An 18,851-nucleotide genomic window follows, 5' to 3' on the forward strand; every position below is an offset into this window, starting at 1 on the left:
ACTCCACCACTAGCGTCCCGTCGACCAAACAAGATGGTAGGGAATCATTGGTTCGATCTTTAATGCAATAATTTCTCCATCATTATCTATGTACCACATCATTAAAAAAAATTCGAACTTTATGCATCAATACGCTAACATTGGTGCCAGCAAGAAAAAGCACCTCAAGTGGGCATGACACGCAATTTTACGGCACTAGAAATTAGCAGGAATCCACCGAAAGAACTACGTTAAATGACATATAAAAATTTAGAAACCTAATTCATAAATTTTAAATTATATAACTTATTTAAAAATATTTTAAAAACTACAACGACCAAAAACATAGTTGTCAATAAAAAAAAAAAAAAAAGCTTATCGATCCCTCCCTATGTATCTTTCTTCCGCATTGTGGCCTTTACACTAAAAAAATAATAATAATAAGTGGGGTTGAGGGCAGACCATCTGCTTTACATCCCAATATTATTGGAGGAGTGTGTTGTTTTTCTGGCTATACATGTCTATCGAAAGAGTAATAGAGCTGAAAATTGGGTTGACTTTTTTACGACTTACCACTTCGGTGGACGAGTTTTGTATCTGTTTCTTACCTTCTTTGAGGTATATTGTCTAGCAGAACTTTCGTAGCAGTGCTTATTTAAGGTTAATGTGACTCGCTCACGTACCAATATATATATATATATATATATATATATATATATATATATATATATATATATATATATATATATATAATAAAAAATTTAAAAATGGCCGGCAAAGTCCGATCAAATAAATGAAAAAAATTAATAAAAAAATAATAAAGCAACGAAGAAGGAGAAGGGAGGTTTTCTTTCGCTTCCCGCTGCCCATCGCTCTCTCAAGCCCGCCGAGGTACTCCCAATTCAATTTCTTTTCCTTTTTTTATTTTAAATAGCATAAATAAATATTAAAAAAATAATTAAATAACTAAATTAGGTTGGCTGCCCCCTCTTTGTCTCTCATCTTCTTCGTCGCCACCGCATTAAGCCATGGCTCAATCTCGTCCCCCCCTCCACTTCCGTCTCGCTCCCAAATTCCCCAATCCCTTCCTCATCTTTTCCGCACTTCTTTGGAGTTAGGGTTTCTCCTCCCCCTCCAGAAAAAAGAAGAAAAAAGCCGGATTCCATCCTTGCTTCCACGGAAGGGATTCTACGCTCTTCTCCTCTGCTTGTTTTGATATTTATTGGTATTTAACGAAGTATTGGGATCCGATGGCGTCGTTCGCCGGCCGGGGAGAGTTGGATCTGGAGGGGTCGAGGCCGTGGCGCGGCGATCGGGCGGAGGAAGAGGAGGCGGAGGGGATCGACTACTTCGACCGGTTGCCGGACTCGTTGCTCCTCGACGTCTTCAACCGGATCGGGGATGTTAAGGCCCTTGGCCGGTGCTGCGTCGTCTCCCACCGCTTCCACTCCCTTGTCCCTCTCGTCGACTACGTTGTCGTCCACGTCGACTGCGTCATCTCCGACGACCCTGCCCCGTCCTCCTCCTCCACCACCGCCGCCGGATGCGGGGGCGGAGGCGCCGGGCCGGACAAGGGTCGGGGCGTCTTCTCTCATCTCACCCGCCTCGTCTTTGGCAGCCTCGTCAAGCCCCTCCAGGCCCTCGGCCAAATCCTCGCCCCCGCCGCCTCCGCTGCTTCCCGAAGATCCTCGGTCTCCTCTTCGTCGTCTTCTTCGTCTTCCTCCTCCTCCTCTGAGGTCTCCCACCACTCCCCGACCGAGGTCCTAAAGAACTTCAAGGAGATCCGCCGCCTCCGGATAGAGCTCCCCTCCGGCGAGATCCGTGTCGAAGACGGTGTCTTCCTCAAGTGGAAGGCCGACTTCGGCTCCACCCTCGACAACTGCGTCATCCTTTGCGCCTCCTCTGTCCTCTCCTCCTCCTCGCTCCTCTCCCCTAAATCTTCCAACCCTGACCCTAACCCTAGCTTCCAGGATGCCTGCGGTGGAGATGACAGCGGGAACATCCCGGAGTCCTTCTACACCAATGGAAGACTGAAGCTTAGGGTCGTGTGGACCATCAGCTCCCTCATCGCCGCCTCCGCCCGCCATTACCTCCTCCAGCCGATCATCGCCAACCACGAGACGCTGGAGAGCTTGGATCTCACAGACGCTGATGGACAGGGGGTGTTAACCCTGAGCAAGGGGCAGCTGCAGGAGCTGCGGGTGAAGCCGGTCTCGGCGTCGGGGATGTCGCAGAGGACGCTCGTGCCGGCCCTCAGCATGCGGCTCTGGTACGCCCCCCACCTGGAACTGCCTGGTGGGGTGGTCCTCGAGGGAGCAACACTGGTGGCCATTCGGCCGAGCGAGACACCTGGAGGCGGTGGTGGTGGTATTGGGTCCTCTGATGGATGCTGGGTCTTGAATGCCTTTGAAGAGCCATACAGGACCGCAGCTAAGTTGCTCGTGAAGAGGAGAAGTTACTGCCTGGAGATGAATTCCTTCTGATCTCAGAACAAGCTGCCCAGAAAATCCATCCCCCAAAGGTGAATTTTAACTTTTGTTTGATGATTCTGTTTCCAGCTTAAGAATTTTTCTTTTTTGATTAGCTGGGGATAAAACATTAGCTTGTGGAGATGCAAAGTTTCCTTCTTTATGTTATATGGCAACAGTTTGTAGGTTAGCGAGCACTCTATGATACCGTGGAATTTTAAATGGTTGTCTCATTTGTTCCCCTGTGATGAGCAGAAGATTGGATGAAGGCGAAGGAGACTGGGATGTGGAATTGTATGCGGAATCTGTTTGGGGTTGATTGTTTATTTCCATATGCTGAAGGCCTGGTAGTATGTGATCCCTTCTGAGGTCATCGGGTTGAAATTTAATTTATATGTTGCATATTACTAAATTTGTTGCTTTTAGTTGTGTTTCTTCTTGTTTTTTTTTGTTTTTTTGTTTTTTTTTGGTTTGCAGAGTGCGGGGGGAGAGGGGGCGGGGACTGCTGACATTAGGTTTTATAGGTCTTACTTGTGCAGGAAAAGAAATCTTACGCTTTACTGACTTCTTGCATTCCTTGAAATGCATGTAATTCTTCACAGAATCACAGTTTCGTAATTGAAGATCATCCGGACTAAACTGTGTTATCAAAAAGTTTGGCATAAAAAGGAAATTGGTGCATATATTTTAGCCCTATTTGAGTGGAATATCGGAATGTTTTGTGTTTTCCAGAAGCACATAAATAGTGAGTTATATAAGTTATAATTTATTCAACTTCCAAATTTCGCTATAGACTGCATATAATTAAATGGATGGGGATGATACTTAGAGCTTGTTTGGATTTTTCCTATAAGATTGGGCTGGAAATCTTGCAGGATTGTAGATTGGGGAGCCCCTTAGAGCATGGCTTTGTCAACCAAACACATTTCGGCCTAAATCTTGTAGAAAGAAAAAAAAACCTCCATGGGTCCTTTTTTCCTTCTTACAGCCCAAAGGCTGGGATTTGGGCAGGCCCTTCAAAGATACAAGCTAGATGGGCGGACAGGCCTGATTCCTGCAGGATTTTCAGCTCGGGCCTATAGGAATATCCAAACAAGCTCCTAAAAGACTATAATCCTTCTACCTAAGTGCTACTATAATTTATCATCCTTAGTTTACCTTTACCCATCATAAATTCTTGCACTACTATGTTTCCTTCTTAAAATATGTTAAATGGTCTTCATAAAACAATGGTTAATTTTCTCTATATGAAGATTTGGTTGTATCAGTGTTCTTTGGAATTTCTTTTCAATGACCTCAGCGAAGTGTTGAACACAGCACCATGAGGGTCTTTTTCATCAACACTTAATGAAGCTACCAGGTAACCTGCTGCTAAATTTCTCCATGGTTGTACCATATATCTACCATCAACTTCCCCCTTCATCAAGGTTGGAACTTGGAAGGGGTAGCCTAAGTCGAATTGCCTATGCCCCTCATCTACCTAGAAATAGAAGTTGAAACTTTCGTGCTATTTGTTGATATTCTGTCTTATTATCTTCTTCAATGAATTGCCAAATTTGGATATTCTAATTTCTTGCTGAGGAATGATATTCACTCTGGTTATTAACTATTTTTCTACTAGTTTCTGATTTTGGTCAATGTATGGTGAATGCATTTTTTTGATGTTATTTGTTTTTTAAATAAAAAATCATAGCGTGCAAGAATTTCAATTTTATATACTGTGTTCTATTCTTTTTCTGGCTGATATATTTAGGGTTCATAAACAAATTTTCCTGTTAAGTATGAGTAACTTACCCATTTTATCATTTGAATTTTCAGGGTTTTAGATGTTCTAGAGAGAAGAGGCAGATGAAGGATTCAGATCTGTTTGTAACCAACTCCTCCACGGCGCGATAACTCACATTTTTCTGCTGCAATGATGATGAGTTGCAACATCACCTTCATGAGCTGACAAGTAGCATGCTCCTGTTTTTTTGGGCCCCCCTCTTTAAGAATATATAGGGGCAGTTAGAGCAAGCTCTATGCCCAACCCCGCCGATCCTTGCAATGTCAATATGGTACCTTCTGGGTATGGTCTTTAGTGAACATATGTGTTGTATTTGGTGCATTAGCATAATTGCACTGATCAATCAATCTATCAGTTATTCTGCTGTTGAACTTGGATCAAGTTGTAATTTTTCATAATTGTCTGTGTTCTTGTAACCTCATGTACAAGCAGTCTGAATTTTCGGTTTGTGACCGCCACACAGAACTAACACATGACCTATTAATTCGCAAGATGGTAGTTGTCTGTTCGCTTTGATATCTTAGCAGCATTATGTTGCTTTATAAACCAGCAAATAGATTTGTGGGTGTAGAACTGAAGTGTTACATTCCTGCTGGCTGTGATTCTTTTTAATGCTTCTGGATGGAATTACTTGGATAAGTCGACGTATGAGAAACTTAAGATTTAGAAGAGTACTCCAGATGCTATGGAAGGATCTCCTGGTGGTGGTTCTTTTTCCTTTTCTGGTGGCGGCTTTTCTTTCTTTTAAGAAATCGGTGGCATCATGTTAGCACTTGAGATTCTATTTTGGAGTGCCATTGGGCGTAGGGGTCTCCCTCCCTGTCAAAGAAAGAAGCTTCAGACCAAGTCGATGTGTCAAGGTACCTACCCTCAAACATTTAATAGAAGTATGCTTTCTGGTCATATTTTGCATGCGAGGCATCCAATAAAATGGCTGGTATTAAGCATGTGCTTGGTCCCCTTTATCTTATTTTGACTTTCATAATCTGGGAATCTAATTGAAAGCTTGGACTTCCAAAGTATTGCAGATGAGCTTGTTTGCAAAAAATACGTAATAATTAACAAAGCTGAGGCTTAATCTGATCTCAGACTACCTTAACATCCAGACTTCTCTTTTTCTGATCTGTAATATGGTTTACAGTACTTTATTTGTTTCTACCATTGCTTGATTGTTCCAAATAATTCATTCTTAAGCTATGACGAGCATGTACCTGAATCACTCGTTATTGTGTTCTATCATTGAACTGCGATGTGGTTTTTATCACTTTTTCATCACTAGTTGCTGTTGCTAATTATCAGTTGTTCATCAGTAGTTCCTGTTACGAATTGGAGGCAACGTTAAATCGCTCCAATTTGTCAAGGAAGCTAAAAGTTCGAAGTAACGGGAAGCTTTTAGACTTCGGACAGAAACCATAGATTAGAAATTCGGGAAAGGTTTTCAAATGACAATGTTATAACCATTATGACGGCCATGAAGATAGTTTCAGCCACCTCCAGTTACATTATTTAATAACAGCTAGTATGGTACCCTTTTTTACAATTATTATTATCCTCTATTATAACATAAATAAATCATCCTTTTTGCACGTTCCTTTCTCAAAATAAAACTTTAATTTTAAAATTATTTTTTTATTAAATTTTCCCCAAAAGTGTTTTTATAGCAAAAATAATTTTTATTTAATAAAAATTGAAGAGAAATAACATCATTATGTTCCAGCAGCTGCTGTAATAATTATATTTAAATATTAAAGTTTGAAATACCTAGATTTTTAAAAAGGAGGCTATTATGATCGTTACATCGGTCGATAATGGTTTCAGTGGCGGTCTTTGTAACTGTATGATGCCTTGCTCAAAACCTTAAAGAATTGAAATAACAAGTTCGTGTAGAATTGATTGAACTCAATCGCCAAGAAAGGTCCAGCCGGCAATCATCATAATATGAAACATATGAAATTGCATAACCAGAAAACATTCTGCAAAGAAACACTTGAAACCAACTATGCGCATGAAATCAATATTAACCACACCGGCATAACTCCAAGTTAATTAGGAAAACAGTTATTCAATATCATCTAAAAAAACAGCAAATGGAACAATTTTTCCAAAATTGCAGTCAGCACTGATAATAGACCACCAGCCAAATTCCAAACTTACAGGGGGGCAAGGCATCTGAAACACTTGCCTGGATAGGGTATAGCACCATTCAGCAAACCGTAGTCTTCAGGAGCAAAGCCTGCAAAAACACAGACAATGAACATTCCTCAGGGGCATCATTATCCACCAGGATGGCAGCCGCATTTGACATCCTGTTCGGGTTTCTTGTGGGACGAATTCAATGCCATGAGTCCCATGAGAGAAACTTTCACTGGAATAGCCTAAAAATCATTTACAGCAAGGTTTTAGAGCAACATGAACGAACAAACCCTCGGCCAACTCTGTTTGCTTCAAAGATCTCAGATCTACAGCTTGTTGAACTCAAGACAGCAATAAAAATTTAAGAAAATGTTTATGGTTCTGATAATGAGGTCTAAACCTAGAACCACACAGATAAAAATCATCCGACTCATAAATTACAAAATGGCATTCCTGAGAACAGCAAGGAACATAAATAAAACAGCAATGTTAGTTACAATAACACCAATAATATGAATAATATCACATTTCAGATGCCTTGTTTGCGAAGGACTTGAGTTCATCATGGCTGCTGTCTTCAGTTCCTGCAACCGTCAATTGGGTACAAGTTAATACAGCTGTAGTAGATTGTCATTGAAGGAAATTCGAACAAATTAATAACCTGATACAGATAATAAATGTACACATCTTGGTGGACGTTATGGGACGTGTCATTTATATATTATTGCAAAATGTTGTGGCACAACTTCAAAGAAATGAAAGCTATGATTCTGAATATTCTTGAAGTTCTAGATGCCATGCTTAACAATTAGAAGAATGAACTGTAAGAAAGATGAAATTATGAAAAGTCCAGATTAATTACTTGCATTGGACTGGTATCTAATGCATGATTGTGCTTTATATACTACATTGTTTGCATGCTACATTATGTTGGGTGTCTACAGTACAGTTTCATCCCTATAATTTTGTAGGGCTCACAAAGATGGTTGCTTTCAATTGTTCCGTTTAGCAATTGTATCAATGATATAGGTACTGCGTTGTAGTTGAGTGCTTGGGTAAATAGCACATGCAAAGAAAAATTGACAAAATCACTGGCCAGCATAGAAGAGCAAGCTGCAACGCATATCTATTTAGGAACTTTCAGAAACAGAGAGAAGTCAGGGGATCATACCGCTCGTTTATTACAACCCTATCCACAGAATCATCCACACAAAAAAGATGAACCAAGGAATCTTTTCAATAGTAGGTGGAGCAATATAAAAATGAGGCATCGGACAATCATAAGATCTGAACTAAGGTATCTGTTCTTCCAGAACCTGTTGCAACGCCTTCTTTTATGAGGAAATGGTAGCAACCGTGGGGGATGTGATCAAGAACAATACACTTTTAACCTCCAGTATGGTGCTCCATTCTTATTACAATATTATTTGAATCATGACATATAAAATTAGCAAGCTGAGGCAATGCATCTGTTAAGAACATATATGCAAATGTTAGGGAAACAAGGATTATAATCTAAGTGGTGTTTTACAAACATAGAGATGCATCAAAAATAATCATTGATCTATAGAAGGATCGGTCTTTAACAGACGATAACTTTAGCCCCAAAAAAAAGCATGACATCAGAACTACACTAATTCCTCATAATACAGATGCACAGTGCAAGTCACACATTCCTAAGATAGCATTCCCCAATGTACAATTTGTCAAATCCTACAGTTAGTTGACAAAGAAACTCAAACAATTTCTCTGCCGCAAATATCTTAAAAACAAACTTGCAAACATATTCTTGTTGTGATGGGATGGTAACAAGTGCCAAAAATTTTAAGCAACAAATGAAGTCTGAAAACCAAGATCTTGAGAAGTCCCAAATCATCAGAATTCTGATACATTTTAACTGTAATTGGGTTCAGAAAAGCATCTTACTAGCACCATTACAAACAGCCAGTCATTCTTAAATCTAATCGCATAAAAGTCACCTTAAGCAATATTGGTCCTTTTCAAATATTACTATTACAACTAATTTAACCACTTCATCACTTAGATACATGCCCCAATCATAAAAAGCTCCTCCATGTTAAAGTGCCACTCCTTTCAAACATTTAGACCATAGTTCTGGCATGCATTGCATCAATGCTGTGTCATTATTCACTATGTTCCAAAATCATTTATATTCAGAATTTCACCAATCAACCAAAATGCAGAGTTAAGCAGCTCCTGTACAACAAAGAAAGATCTGCACTGGTCTAACTACTCATCAGGTTCGGTTCTGGATTGACATCCTACTTGGGATGGCTACCATACTATGTGAAATATTTTTTAGGATTGCGTTGTTGAGATAAGATAAGGAAACTCCTATGGATAGCTTATGCACATATGGGTCAAGAGAGGTAATAGAATGGACAATTCCATTGAGATGTGTCATGAATTAAATGCCACTAGCATATGAATTGTTTGTCGAAACAATAAAACAATTTAATTTATTACCGAATATCATGAATAATCTTATGTAGCAAGCTTACGCATAAAAACATTTTAAGAAAAGTTATACTGCCTTTGTATAAAGTTAGATGATGTTCAGAAATGGTTTCTACTTTTATACAATGGTTAAGGATGTACCCTTTTGTAAGAATAGTGTCTATTCGCAAATGTCAAATTGCATACCGTGCGTTTAACAAAAAAACAGATCCATTAAATAAGCATGCATTCATTTCAAGTGTTCTGAAACCATCTACTAATCTCGACAAACAAAAGATCTTTACTATAATATTTTATAATGCTCTTGTGAGCAAGGACCGCCAAACCATCCCGAACAGAGCGGTTCGAGGCATAACAAATCAGACCGGTCAAGAACCGAGAAAGCTTAGCCACCCAATTTGGTCCCAATTGAGAACCAGGATGAACCATTTGGTTCCACCCGATTTCAAGCCGTTTGGGACTGTTTCAAAGAAAACTAGGTTGTTCAATAATTTATATCAAGTCGTGAGTTGCAACTCCTCAAGTCATCTCCCCTCTCTCCTGATCTGCCTCAAGGCCACCATAGCCGTCACCATCGACAACGACCACAGATCACTAATATGCATCTATCCCTTCGTCTCTCTCTCCCCCTCTCTGTTCAAGAACATCCTACACCATGGCCCTCAACATGCTAGCTGTCTCCTCCCCCAAAGCCCCCCCCCCCCCCCCCTCTCTGCAACCCTTGCTTCTCCCAAGATCCCCGACTCCAGGTGAGGGGAACCCTAGTCCTCTCTATCTCCCTCTTTCTCTCTCGTCCCTCCCTCTCCCTCCCTCTCCCTCCCTCTCCCTCCCCTTGGTTTTGGTACGCTTCAAATTGGTACTAATGTACCAAATTGGTAGTCGGTTGGTACAATACCCCCCCCCCCCCCAAAAAAAGTACAATTCAGCGAACCCTATTTGTGAGTATTGAGGATGAAAAGTTACAAAAAATAACTTGTATAAATATTCAATGGGTGCTGGCATGAGAATTTTGCAAAAAGCTGCAATGTTTGTGGGCAACAAATATTTCTGTCAGTGGCAAGTATCTATCACAAGTTAAGACTAAAATAACTGACCCTAAGAACCTGATGGCTTCTAGAAGCAACCACTGTAATGATTGAGAGTCACTTGTGGTCCACCGACAATTGCGTGAGAAGGATAGAAAGAATTGTAATAAGGATGTAACAAGAAAATTAACAATTCTCGTGTATGCATAATCAGGCATCTTCTTTCAAATTGTGCAAAGGAACATTGATCACTACTGGAAGGTCAATGACAAGTCTTTTCAATATTATGGCAGGCCAACCTAACATCATCGACAAATTTCAAGTTCAAGCATATAATTTGTGATGTCATCTATGAGGATGTCAGTTGCCCCCCTACTCCATGCTAGATATGTGAGAGACAAACAAAACCACACACAGAGAGAGCGAAGGGGGCATGTACTCTAAATGATAGGCTAAATAAAAAATATTTTGCCGATTGGCCCACCCACAATTTATCATATACAATTAAATGTGTACAATGCCTCTTTCATGCTATGTTCAGGTTCCTAGTGCACCCCATTTACTTTCAAATCCCAATCAGGATTATTACATGAAAACAAGGTATTTAGAATTCCCCTGGTTGTTAAGTTCATAGGAATCTAAATTACAAGGTTGGTTGGTTAGTTCAAGTTTGTGCTCATCATTCGAAATTCACCACCTTTGTAATCCATTATTTTTTTTCTCCTTCATGTTCCCTTATTATACAGATTTTGGGTTCACCCAAAAGCTTATATGAGTCACTCATGTTCAACATTTAGAAAAGATGGCTTTTACATTTTTTTTATATTTAAGTGGCTCGTGCTAGGGTGATATTTTTACAAGGTAAATAGCAGAACATTGATTTAAATATTGGAAAGAGAATAATTATCTATCACATTAACTGATCAAGTATGGGTAAAGTCATTGATTCTTTGGCCAGTGGATTATTATTTTTTTTTTTTCAAATCTAAATGAGAGAATCAGCTGACTTGAACTTTCTACTATATTGGTCTGATCCATATGGTTAACAGGTGTCTGTGTGTAATTTTAGGACAATTCACCATTTAATTTTACAGAAGCTATAGATCAGCATGGAAGAAGTGAAGAGTTTCAGGGATTTCATAGGTTCTCCTCGATCTTTTACACCCTTTTGCTCTGTGTCCTCTCCAATAACATTCCAGATTTTTAATTGCAAATCCATCTCAGGTGCCTCTTCCATTTCAGAAAGTGTCATCAGCACCCATAAAATGCCTCGCAGTCTCAACCTCCAAATCTTGCTGATGAAGTCTTCTTGGTACCCACCCAATGTTAGAATTAAGCATGCACGAAGTTATGCTCTTATATATTCTAGAATCTCTCATGCATCATTGGAAGCAAATTTATTATGAGGGGAGAGGAACAAATTAAAGCTCAATTTAAAAGTAGAAAACTTTCAAAATATACTGAGACAAACAGAACCACATCAACATCCTGGGCATGTTTTAAACATCGAGCCTCGAAACTTCCGACTAACCTTATGTCTTATTTGCTCTCCTTTCTGCACCACATCCATGCCATCCTTATATAGCCTTGTCATGACATTTCTGACTTTCATAATGTTGATTATATGTACACTTCATACACCATTTCTTGCATCAGCACACAACCATGTCCATCCTTACATAGACTTGTTGCGACACTTCTTTCACAATGTTGATTGCATATACACTTCATCTTCCACGATGTAACTCTTGCACAACTTGTATACTCTTCAAACTAACATTTAATTAGACTCATGGACTTCTACACTACTCTTGCACGACATTCCTTGATTTCTGAAACTCATGGGCAGAATTAATATTTTGAGTCCAACACCTAAGATTTGAAATCTTTTCTACCTACCGCAGTCATTTAGCATATATTGTTGGCTTTCGGATGGGACTCAACTTCTGACACACACATCCAAATTGGACTCTATCCTCTCATACCTTTCCATCATTATTGCTTCCAATTGGTTTGCCCAAAACAGGTGGTCTTTTAAACCATATCTCTACACAGAAACTACATCTTTTGTCCGAGTGCAATCTGTTTAGCATATCAGTTCTAAAGATATTAACTTGCAAAACAGATAGCCATGCAGCAACTTGACTACCATGAATAACATCCAAAATATGCCCATGAGTGTTCTATATTCATGTTTGAATCAAGATTTCAAGTTTTGGTCATGATAGAAACATTTTGGCCCGGACCAACCTGAAAAATATCTCAGCTTTAATAATTTTAGCAGTTCATATCAGTTGTCATTGAAATTTAGCATCAATGAAAAGTTCAAAACAAAACTAACAAGCAGAAAGCAGAAAGCCTTATTTTTATTCACATTTTTTGAGTTAAAGTTTGCTCATAGGTGATAAACTTAGCCACTAGAAAGCATTTTCACCGGATTAAATTGGAATATTGCAAGTTTTAAGTAGATTGGAAAGCATGTCGATTTTGATTTGCAAAATATTTAAGGTACACATACTTGTTCAGAAGATTATTTTTATAAAAATCCATAAAACTTGCTTACTCTTCGGAAGAATCATGATTCGACCAGTCAAGATGAACATAAAATATATGTTGTATAATATTTTTTGCTATCTACTTTCTATAGTCTCTTGTGCTCGGCTTTAATAATTCTTTTGGATTATAAAAAGCATCAAATCATTATGATGCGTAAAACACATGCTGAAAAAATATCCAGCATTCTCAATGTAAATTCGTTTTTTCCCTTTTCTTGGGAAAAACTTTCAGAGTTGACCTGGACTTGCCAAAATTCATACCTGTTCAGCCCCATTGAAACTAAAGTGCAAAAGGAAACCTAGTTCATCTTTGGTGAAGAGGAACCAAAGCTGTTAAAAATTTAGGGTAAAGAATGCCTAAGGAGTGAGTGCAAGGACCAAGATTTTGAAGCGGTTAGAAAGCATGATAGGCATTTCATATAAAAGATTTCAGCTGCTAAAATTTGAAATCTCATATGAAGAGATTCTTGTTGGAAAACAACAAACTGGATTCTTAATAGGTGCTGAATCTAATGGGTGGAGTGACTGTTTTGCACAACAAGATAATTGGAACTTTCACAAGGGATCAAGATTAACCATCAAAGAAGTCTCATCTAAAGATGCAGGCTCAAGTGAAAAAGATGTTGAAAAACCCGAGTGGTAAGATAATTCCTAGTAATGAAAGTAAACCCAAAATCAAGACAATAAGGAATAGTAGGCCACGTAGCTCCATAGCTAATCCTAAACTCCACATTGACACCCTTCTTCCACAACAATAAGACGAATAGACAACCCATATGCGCGCACATGCTCATATTGGCCATTCATGTTTTGAATTGATTAGTGAATCAGGCTGCCGGTGCAAAACCTCACCTTCAGGAAGCTCCTTTTCTTGATTGTGTTTAGTTTGAAAGTATCTGCCAAAGTAAGAACCATGAGACGCAGGCCATGGGGGATGTGGACTAGATCCAAAGGCCCCTATTAATCACTCTGCACAAGAGTGGAGGCGCGCACAATTCATACGGGCCATTTGATCTAATCCATAGCCCTGTCGAGTGCATTGCACAATGCCTACTTGCAAACAAAACAAACTGCTCAAGCAAGTACTTTATTACCTTAACTATTTGCATCTAGAGATTCAACATAGGAGATCTGTTAAGGAAATTGGTGGTTGTCTATTATGTTTGAAAAAAATGGAATGGTAAGCACCTTATCGATCCGTAGCTGCTGCTTCCTAAAAGTCACCCAAAGAAGATTTAAGAAGGAATTTGATGCTCACACATTGCTCTCAAATGACTGTTAGATTCTACTTCGAACAGAAGTTGCAAAGTTGAACTATCATTACTAGACCCCACTCAAATTAACTTTTCTATGAATTACAATATTTAGACAGGAATGCCACAAAAAACAATTTCACGACCTACTTGCAAAGAACATAGTGTTCTTTTGATTTCCAAACATCTTATAGAGCTCACTTTTATCTCAACCTAGATTCAGAGATCAAGCATATCACCGTACATATATGAAACAATTCGTTTTGTTCAGGCAAGAAGTAGAAGAACCAAAGAATAGGAAAGACAAATAGTCAACTGTTTCAGGAGCAACTTCCTGAGAGAAAAGAGAGGGAAAGAGAAGTTCGTGGCAGCTGATGCTGAAAGATAAGAAGAATAGAGAGAGAGTTAGAGATACTTTAGGAATTAGAGATAGGGATTCTTCAAATAAATCTTTTTTTATTAAACATATAAACACAGCTAATAAATATAGTAGAAAATTATCGTTTCAGTGTCTCAAAACTATCTTCGTCCAAAGATTTCAATTAGACTCCCCAAACTTAATACTAAATTCTTTGCATTTCTTTTTTTCTTTTTATACATGGACTCTTAACACATCCTAGTTGTGAGGGATATTATTTAAGACCACCTAAGTAGGGACATGGCCCTTTGCCTCAGTGGCTCAAAACACAGCTACTGTCAACTAATGCAAACCACCACAGTCAGTTAGCATTAAATAATTTGAACAGACCCATATCATATGTAAAATATCAACCATTATTCAGTTTCCCTATTTTGTTGTTCAAATAATTTTAAATACTATATCATACAACGGTCACATAAATTTCATACTGTGACCTCAGTTTAAAAAATTCAGAGCATTAAATGTGATCATTATTTAAAATTTTTGGGGTAGCATAGTTTACGCACATGATAACTTTTTCTTCAGCATTTTCCGTATAGATAGGCTGCTTGCATGCGCTATTTGACACCTGGTCTAATGAACAAGATAACGTGACCCAAGATGGATGGAAACCCAAGATGGAGGTGATTACTGGTAGTGGACATCGCTCATTCAGTTAGAAAAGCTAGGGAATCAAGGACATGCACCCTTGAGAAAAACAAGCATATGCCTAATGGCAACCCAATATGAGGATTTTGATGAAGGAACCATAAAACACAAAAAGCCAAAAAGCACTCCAAGAAACCTAGATTAAATTGAAAGCAGACAAGTGCTTTCAATTAAACTATTTGTTTAACAGTCCATTTCGCAGAAAAAGCGCAAGCACTTGTCATTGAGGAGGCTATAGTTAACAGGTGAAACCTCTTACCAGCGAGGAGAAGGTGCACAGGAGGCCTCAGCTCTTCCCCTTCCCCTTCAGGTCTGAATGCCGGTAGCCATCCCCATAGCAGAGTTGCAGGCGGCCATCAAATCCAGCAGAGAACTGGTTCTCCGCGGAGGTGGCGGCCGCAGCTGGCGCAGCGGAGCCAAAGAAGAAGGGCAGGTTCGATCCGTCTACCGGAGAGGAGAGCCTATGGAGGTGGTGGTGAGGCAACTGAGATGGTGAATTGGACTGAAGGGTCCCCCTGTTGAAACCTGCAAGACCTGAAGAGATGGGGAAGTTGAGGTTATAGTCTCCCGGCCCCGCTCCCATGGCTGAGGCGGACATGAGATGGTCCTGCAGGAAATAAAACTGCTGCATCTCCGGATGGTCTCCTGCTCCCGCTGCTGTGGCGGCAATGTTGAGCGGTGCCATTCCCATGGGAGAGCTGTTCCCAAAGTTGGGTTGGGATGAGAACCCTGATGGCAGCTGGTGGGACTTCTGTGCCTGGGGAAAGAGACCTGCTTGGCCAAAGTAATCGGCGGTGGTCGTGACAGTCGGCAGGTGCCGCATTTGCTTCTGGAGACAATTAACGCTGTTCGCCTGTGCTGTGGCAACGTCAGCGCCATTGCTGCTGCCGCCGCCGGTGAGAAGCTCAGTGAAGGAGGTCTGAGAGTTGAGACAAGGGTTCGCATTCTGGTGATGAGAGACGGCGACATGGCCATCGTCTCGGTCTTTCTCCTTGTCCTTCACCCTTACCCGGGCGCGTTCACGCGCCTTGACGCGGATCTCGGAGCGGGAGAGGGAGAGGACCGAGCCCTTGCTCGTTTCGGAGGTGCTGCTGCAGCCGGACTTCGAGAGCGAAAGATGCTGCTGCTGGTTGTAGCTGGGCTCGGCCTCGGCATCAGGCTCCTCCGGCGGCGGCTTTTCTTCAGGGTGATGAGGTTTTGGAGCCTCCGGAAAGGTGCCGTCGAGAGCGGGGAGCTCGTTGATTGCGGCAGCGGCGGCTTTGATCAGCCACTCGATGGCCTTGCTGGGCTGGTCGTAGCCGAGGCGGTCCTGGAGGTCATAGAACTGGATAGCGGTGGAGACCGAGAGGCGGACCCTCCGGTCCCGGAGGCCCTTGGCGGTGTACACCTTGCTGTGGCGGTCCTTGCCGCCGGAGGCCCGAGAGACTCTGAAGATCCTAGAGGAAGGGTGGTGCCAAGACATGACGCGGCTCTCGGCGCCGCCGCCGCCACCGCCCCTCCCTTCTCCATCCTCGTCGTCGTCGTCCTGGTGCTGGGTCTTGCGGCCTATCTTGGCCGCCTGACTGCTGCTGGTGGCGGTGCCGTTTCCAACCCGGGATCGCTTGCAGGCGTGGTTCTCCTCCATCTCCATCCCGCTTTCATGCCTCGCCGGGCCGAGACGGGGTGGATGGGTTGGGCTCGTCCTTATCACCTCCGCGCCCGCTCCGTCCTTATCCCAAGTTCTCGGTTTGGGGAAGAGGGAGAGACTGTCGCAGGAAGCTGAGCTGGGCTCGGGCTAGCGTTTCTAGGAGTCGGTGGCGCTGTCCTTTAGCATTGATGACGAATTCACCCAGCATTACTAGTGGATGGGATAAAAGAGAGAAACAAAGAAATAGCTAACAAGACTCGAGAGAGAGAGAGAGAGAGAGAGAGAGAGAGAGAGAGAAAAGAAGGCACCTTTGGACGCTGGAAATGGCGTTGGTGGCCGGAGATGTCAGCTCTTAGCCTCAGCTTTTCCACAGCGATGTCATAGCAACATCTAGAGAGACGCGCTGGTCTCCGGTCGCTCCCTCTTTCTATCCCTTTCGCTACTCGCTCGCCAGGCGGACAGAGATCAGCACTGCCGCCTGTACGCACCGCAGCAGCAGCAACAGGTCTCGAATTCGGACGTTTTTCTTTCTACATAAAAATACAAACACAAAAGCAGCCAGCGCCTTTAATCCTCGCAGCTTTAAAGCCAAACGACGACGACCTCAAAACCACAAAAAGGCAAAATACAGAAAACAAGACAAGCAACTCTAAGCTCTAAACTTGCTCGGTTAAAAAAAACCTACTCAAATCTCAGTCCCAAACTCACCTTCTCGTCCTCCAATTCTTATACTACACATAAGCAAAAAAAAAAAGAAAGGCTCACCTTGAGAGCATAAAAGTTCTAATCTTTCCTTTCCGCTTCGATCTAAGTCTTCAGCTTTCAGATCTATAATCTGCTCTCCTTGTCCTCTCCGGATCTGCGGCTCCACTCTAGAAACCAAGAATTCGAGGTTCTTGAGACACTACGACGGCTGTTTCTCTACCGATTGGAGGCAGACGAGCTCCGATCCAGCTGCATTCCTCGGCAACGGACCTCGATCGCTCCGCCGCCCAGCACCGCGCTCGTGTGCCCGAGATTCCGCTCACGAATGCCGGCCTCGTGCCTCCCTCGGCTCCGCCTCCCAGAGCGGTCCCCTCCAGATGAAGCCACCACCCAAGATCCCCCCACGCCGGCCTTCCGCCCCCCTCGCTACGCCCGCTTCGGACACGCCACCGCCATTATCGGACCTCGATCCCTTCCTCCCCGCCACTCCGTGATCCCCTCGAGAAAAACCTAAGAAACAGGAGAGACGAGCCCGCCAAAACGCCGAGGGCTTGGAGTTTTGCGCGAGAAGAGGAGGAGAGGAGGGGGAATCGGAGAGGAGGGATTTTGAGGAGTAGATTAATATATCCGAGGGGAGGGAGAGCGGAGGACGAGCTCGTGCTTCGATGCCCTAGGCGCTCCCATTCGAGCAATCACCGAGCTTATCGGGAAAGGTCAGACACTCCGCCGTCCCCTCCCCCTACTTTATATAGTGGAATCTCCTCCTTTTTACCCCTTCCCTTCCCTCTTATTCACTTAATTGCCCTCCATCTCCTTCCCATCCCATCCCCTTCCCATCCAGCACACACCGAGTTATCCCACTCCTAACTCGCCACGTGGCAATAAATTATGTTAATTTCGGCTTTTGTTGGACCAAATATGATGTTTGGTGTGCCGGGGCTGGTAGTGTGGAAGTGAGGGAACCGGGCGGATGAGGTGGGTCTGAATTGGGGCTGGCATTTGAGGGAATTACGAAGTTGGCCCCCTGCTTGCCTTGTTACTGTGGATTTTTTCTTTTGCCTTGTCTGTATTAAGCCGGACGGGGATTGTATTTTTCGCACCAAAGAAGGATTCGCCTTCCTCCGAGACAATCCACCGTTGGATCGTCCAGCAGTCGTTTCGAGATCTGTTCTAGCGGCGGAGGAATCAGCTCAGAATGCTTTGATGCGATCCAACCCTTCTTTCGCGCGAAAAATACAACCCTCCTCTCTCTCTCTATCTTTTATTTTATATATATATATATATATATATTGCACTCATATTAATTTCCATTTTTTTCGTATACACTCTATATCTCATGTTTTGCAAATCTTTTTCTTTTTTTAAATTTAATTTTTTATTAAATACAAGGAGAAGAAAAAAGTGGACTATTTTTTTCATAATGGACCAAAATGGATACTAAAGATGATTAAATTTATGTTTCTAAACTTTGAAAGAATTTCTATAATTTTATTTCCTAGATTAAATCAAATGTTTCCTTAATTTGATGAAACCAAAGTAAATTTCTTCCGAGATAAAATATTCTTACCCCTCTACATAGGTGTCACTTCTTTGGAGAATCAAGGGACCATATCTATGGATGACATTTTCCGATGAACTCATTATTATTATGGTAATTATGTTTCAAACTTTCAATAAACTTTGTTGATTTTTTGCTTCAAGATATTTTTGCTATTTGTATTTTGAAAAGATATCTTTATATTTAAACAATGGAAATGAGAGAAAAAACTCAAC

The 18,851-nt window shown here is 41.6% G+C and overlaps 2 protein-coding genes across 7 annotated transcripts; one reads left to right on the forward strand and one right to left on the reverse strand.

The window, feature by feature from the left end:
• Positions 1 to 967: 967 nt before the first annotated feature.
• On the forward strand, positions 968 to 4,775 carry LOC103703693 (F-box protein At5g46170-like). 4 transcript variants are annotated; one of them, XR_001879229.3, is made up of 3 exons: positions 968 to 2,500; positions 2,703 to 2,816; positions 4,266 to 4,775. XR_001879229.3 is itself a non-coding variant. In XM_008786636.4 (2 exons), exon 1 carries the CDS (start codon positions 1,230 to 1,232, stop codon positions 2,460 to 2,462), a length of 1,233 nt encoding a protein of 410 aa, XP_008784858.2. In that variant the 5' UTR covers positions 968 to 1,229; the 3' UTR covers positions 2,463 to 2,500; positions 4,266 to 4,775. The 4 variants fall into 4 exon arrangements, 1 of the variants encoding a protein (XP_008784858.2); XR_603471.4 differs by having other exon boundaries at positions 2,703 to 2,797; XR_603472.4 differs by having other exon boundaries at positions 2,703 to 2,794.
• Positions 4,776 to 6,643: 1,868 nt separating this feature from the next.
• On the reverse strand, positions 6,644 to 17,804 carry LOC103703692 (transcription factor PCF6-like). Of its 3 annotated transcripts, XR_003384971.2 has the most exons (5): positions 17,139 to 17,804; positions 16,682 to 16,903; positions 15,006 to 16,550; positions 7,538 to 7,835; positions 6,644 to 6,950 (listed from the first exon to the last, which is right to left on the reverse strand). XR_003384971.2 is itself a non-coding variant. In XM_039114548.1 (4 exons), the coding sequence occupies exon 3, from the start codon at positions 16,374 to 16,376 to the stop codon at positions 15,033 to 15,035; it is 1,344 nt and encodes a 447-aa protein (XP_038970476.1). In that variant the 5' UTR covers positions 16,377 to 16,545; positions 16,682 to 16,903; positions 17,139 to 17,804; the 3' UTR covers positions 6,644 to 6,950; positions 15,006 to 15,032. The 3 variants fall into 3 exon arrangements, 2 of the variants coding, with proteins under 2 accessions (XP_038970476.1, XP_008784856.1); XM_039114548.1 differs by lacking the exon at positions 7,538 to 7,835 and having other exon boundaries at positions 15,006 to 16,545; XM_008786634.4 differs by lacking the exon at positions 7,538 to 7,835.
• Between the last annotated feature and the right edge of the window lie 1,047 nt (positions 17,805 to 18,851).

Source organism: Phoenix dactylifera, chromosome 16 (genome assembly GCF_009389715.1).
Source record: "Phoenix dactylifera cultivar Barhee BC4 chromosome 16, palm_55x_up_171113_PBpolish2nd_filt_p, whole genome shotgun sequence".
NCBI classification, from domain to species: Eukaryota; Viridiplantae; Streptophyta; class Magnoliopsida; order Arecales; family Arecaceae; genus Phoenix; species Phoenix dactylifera.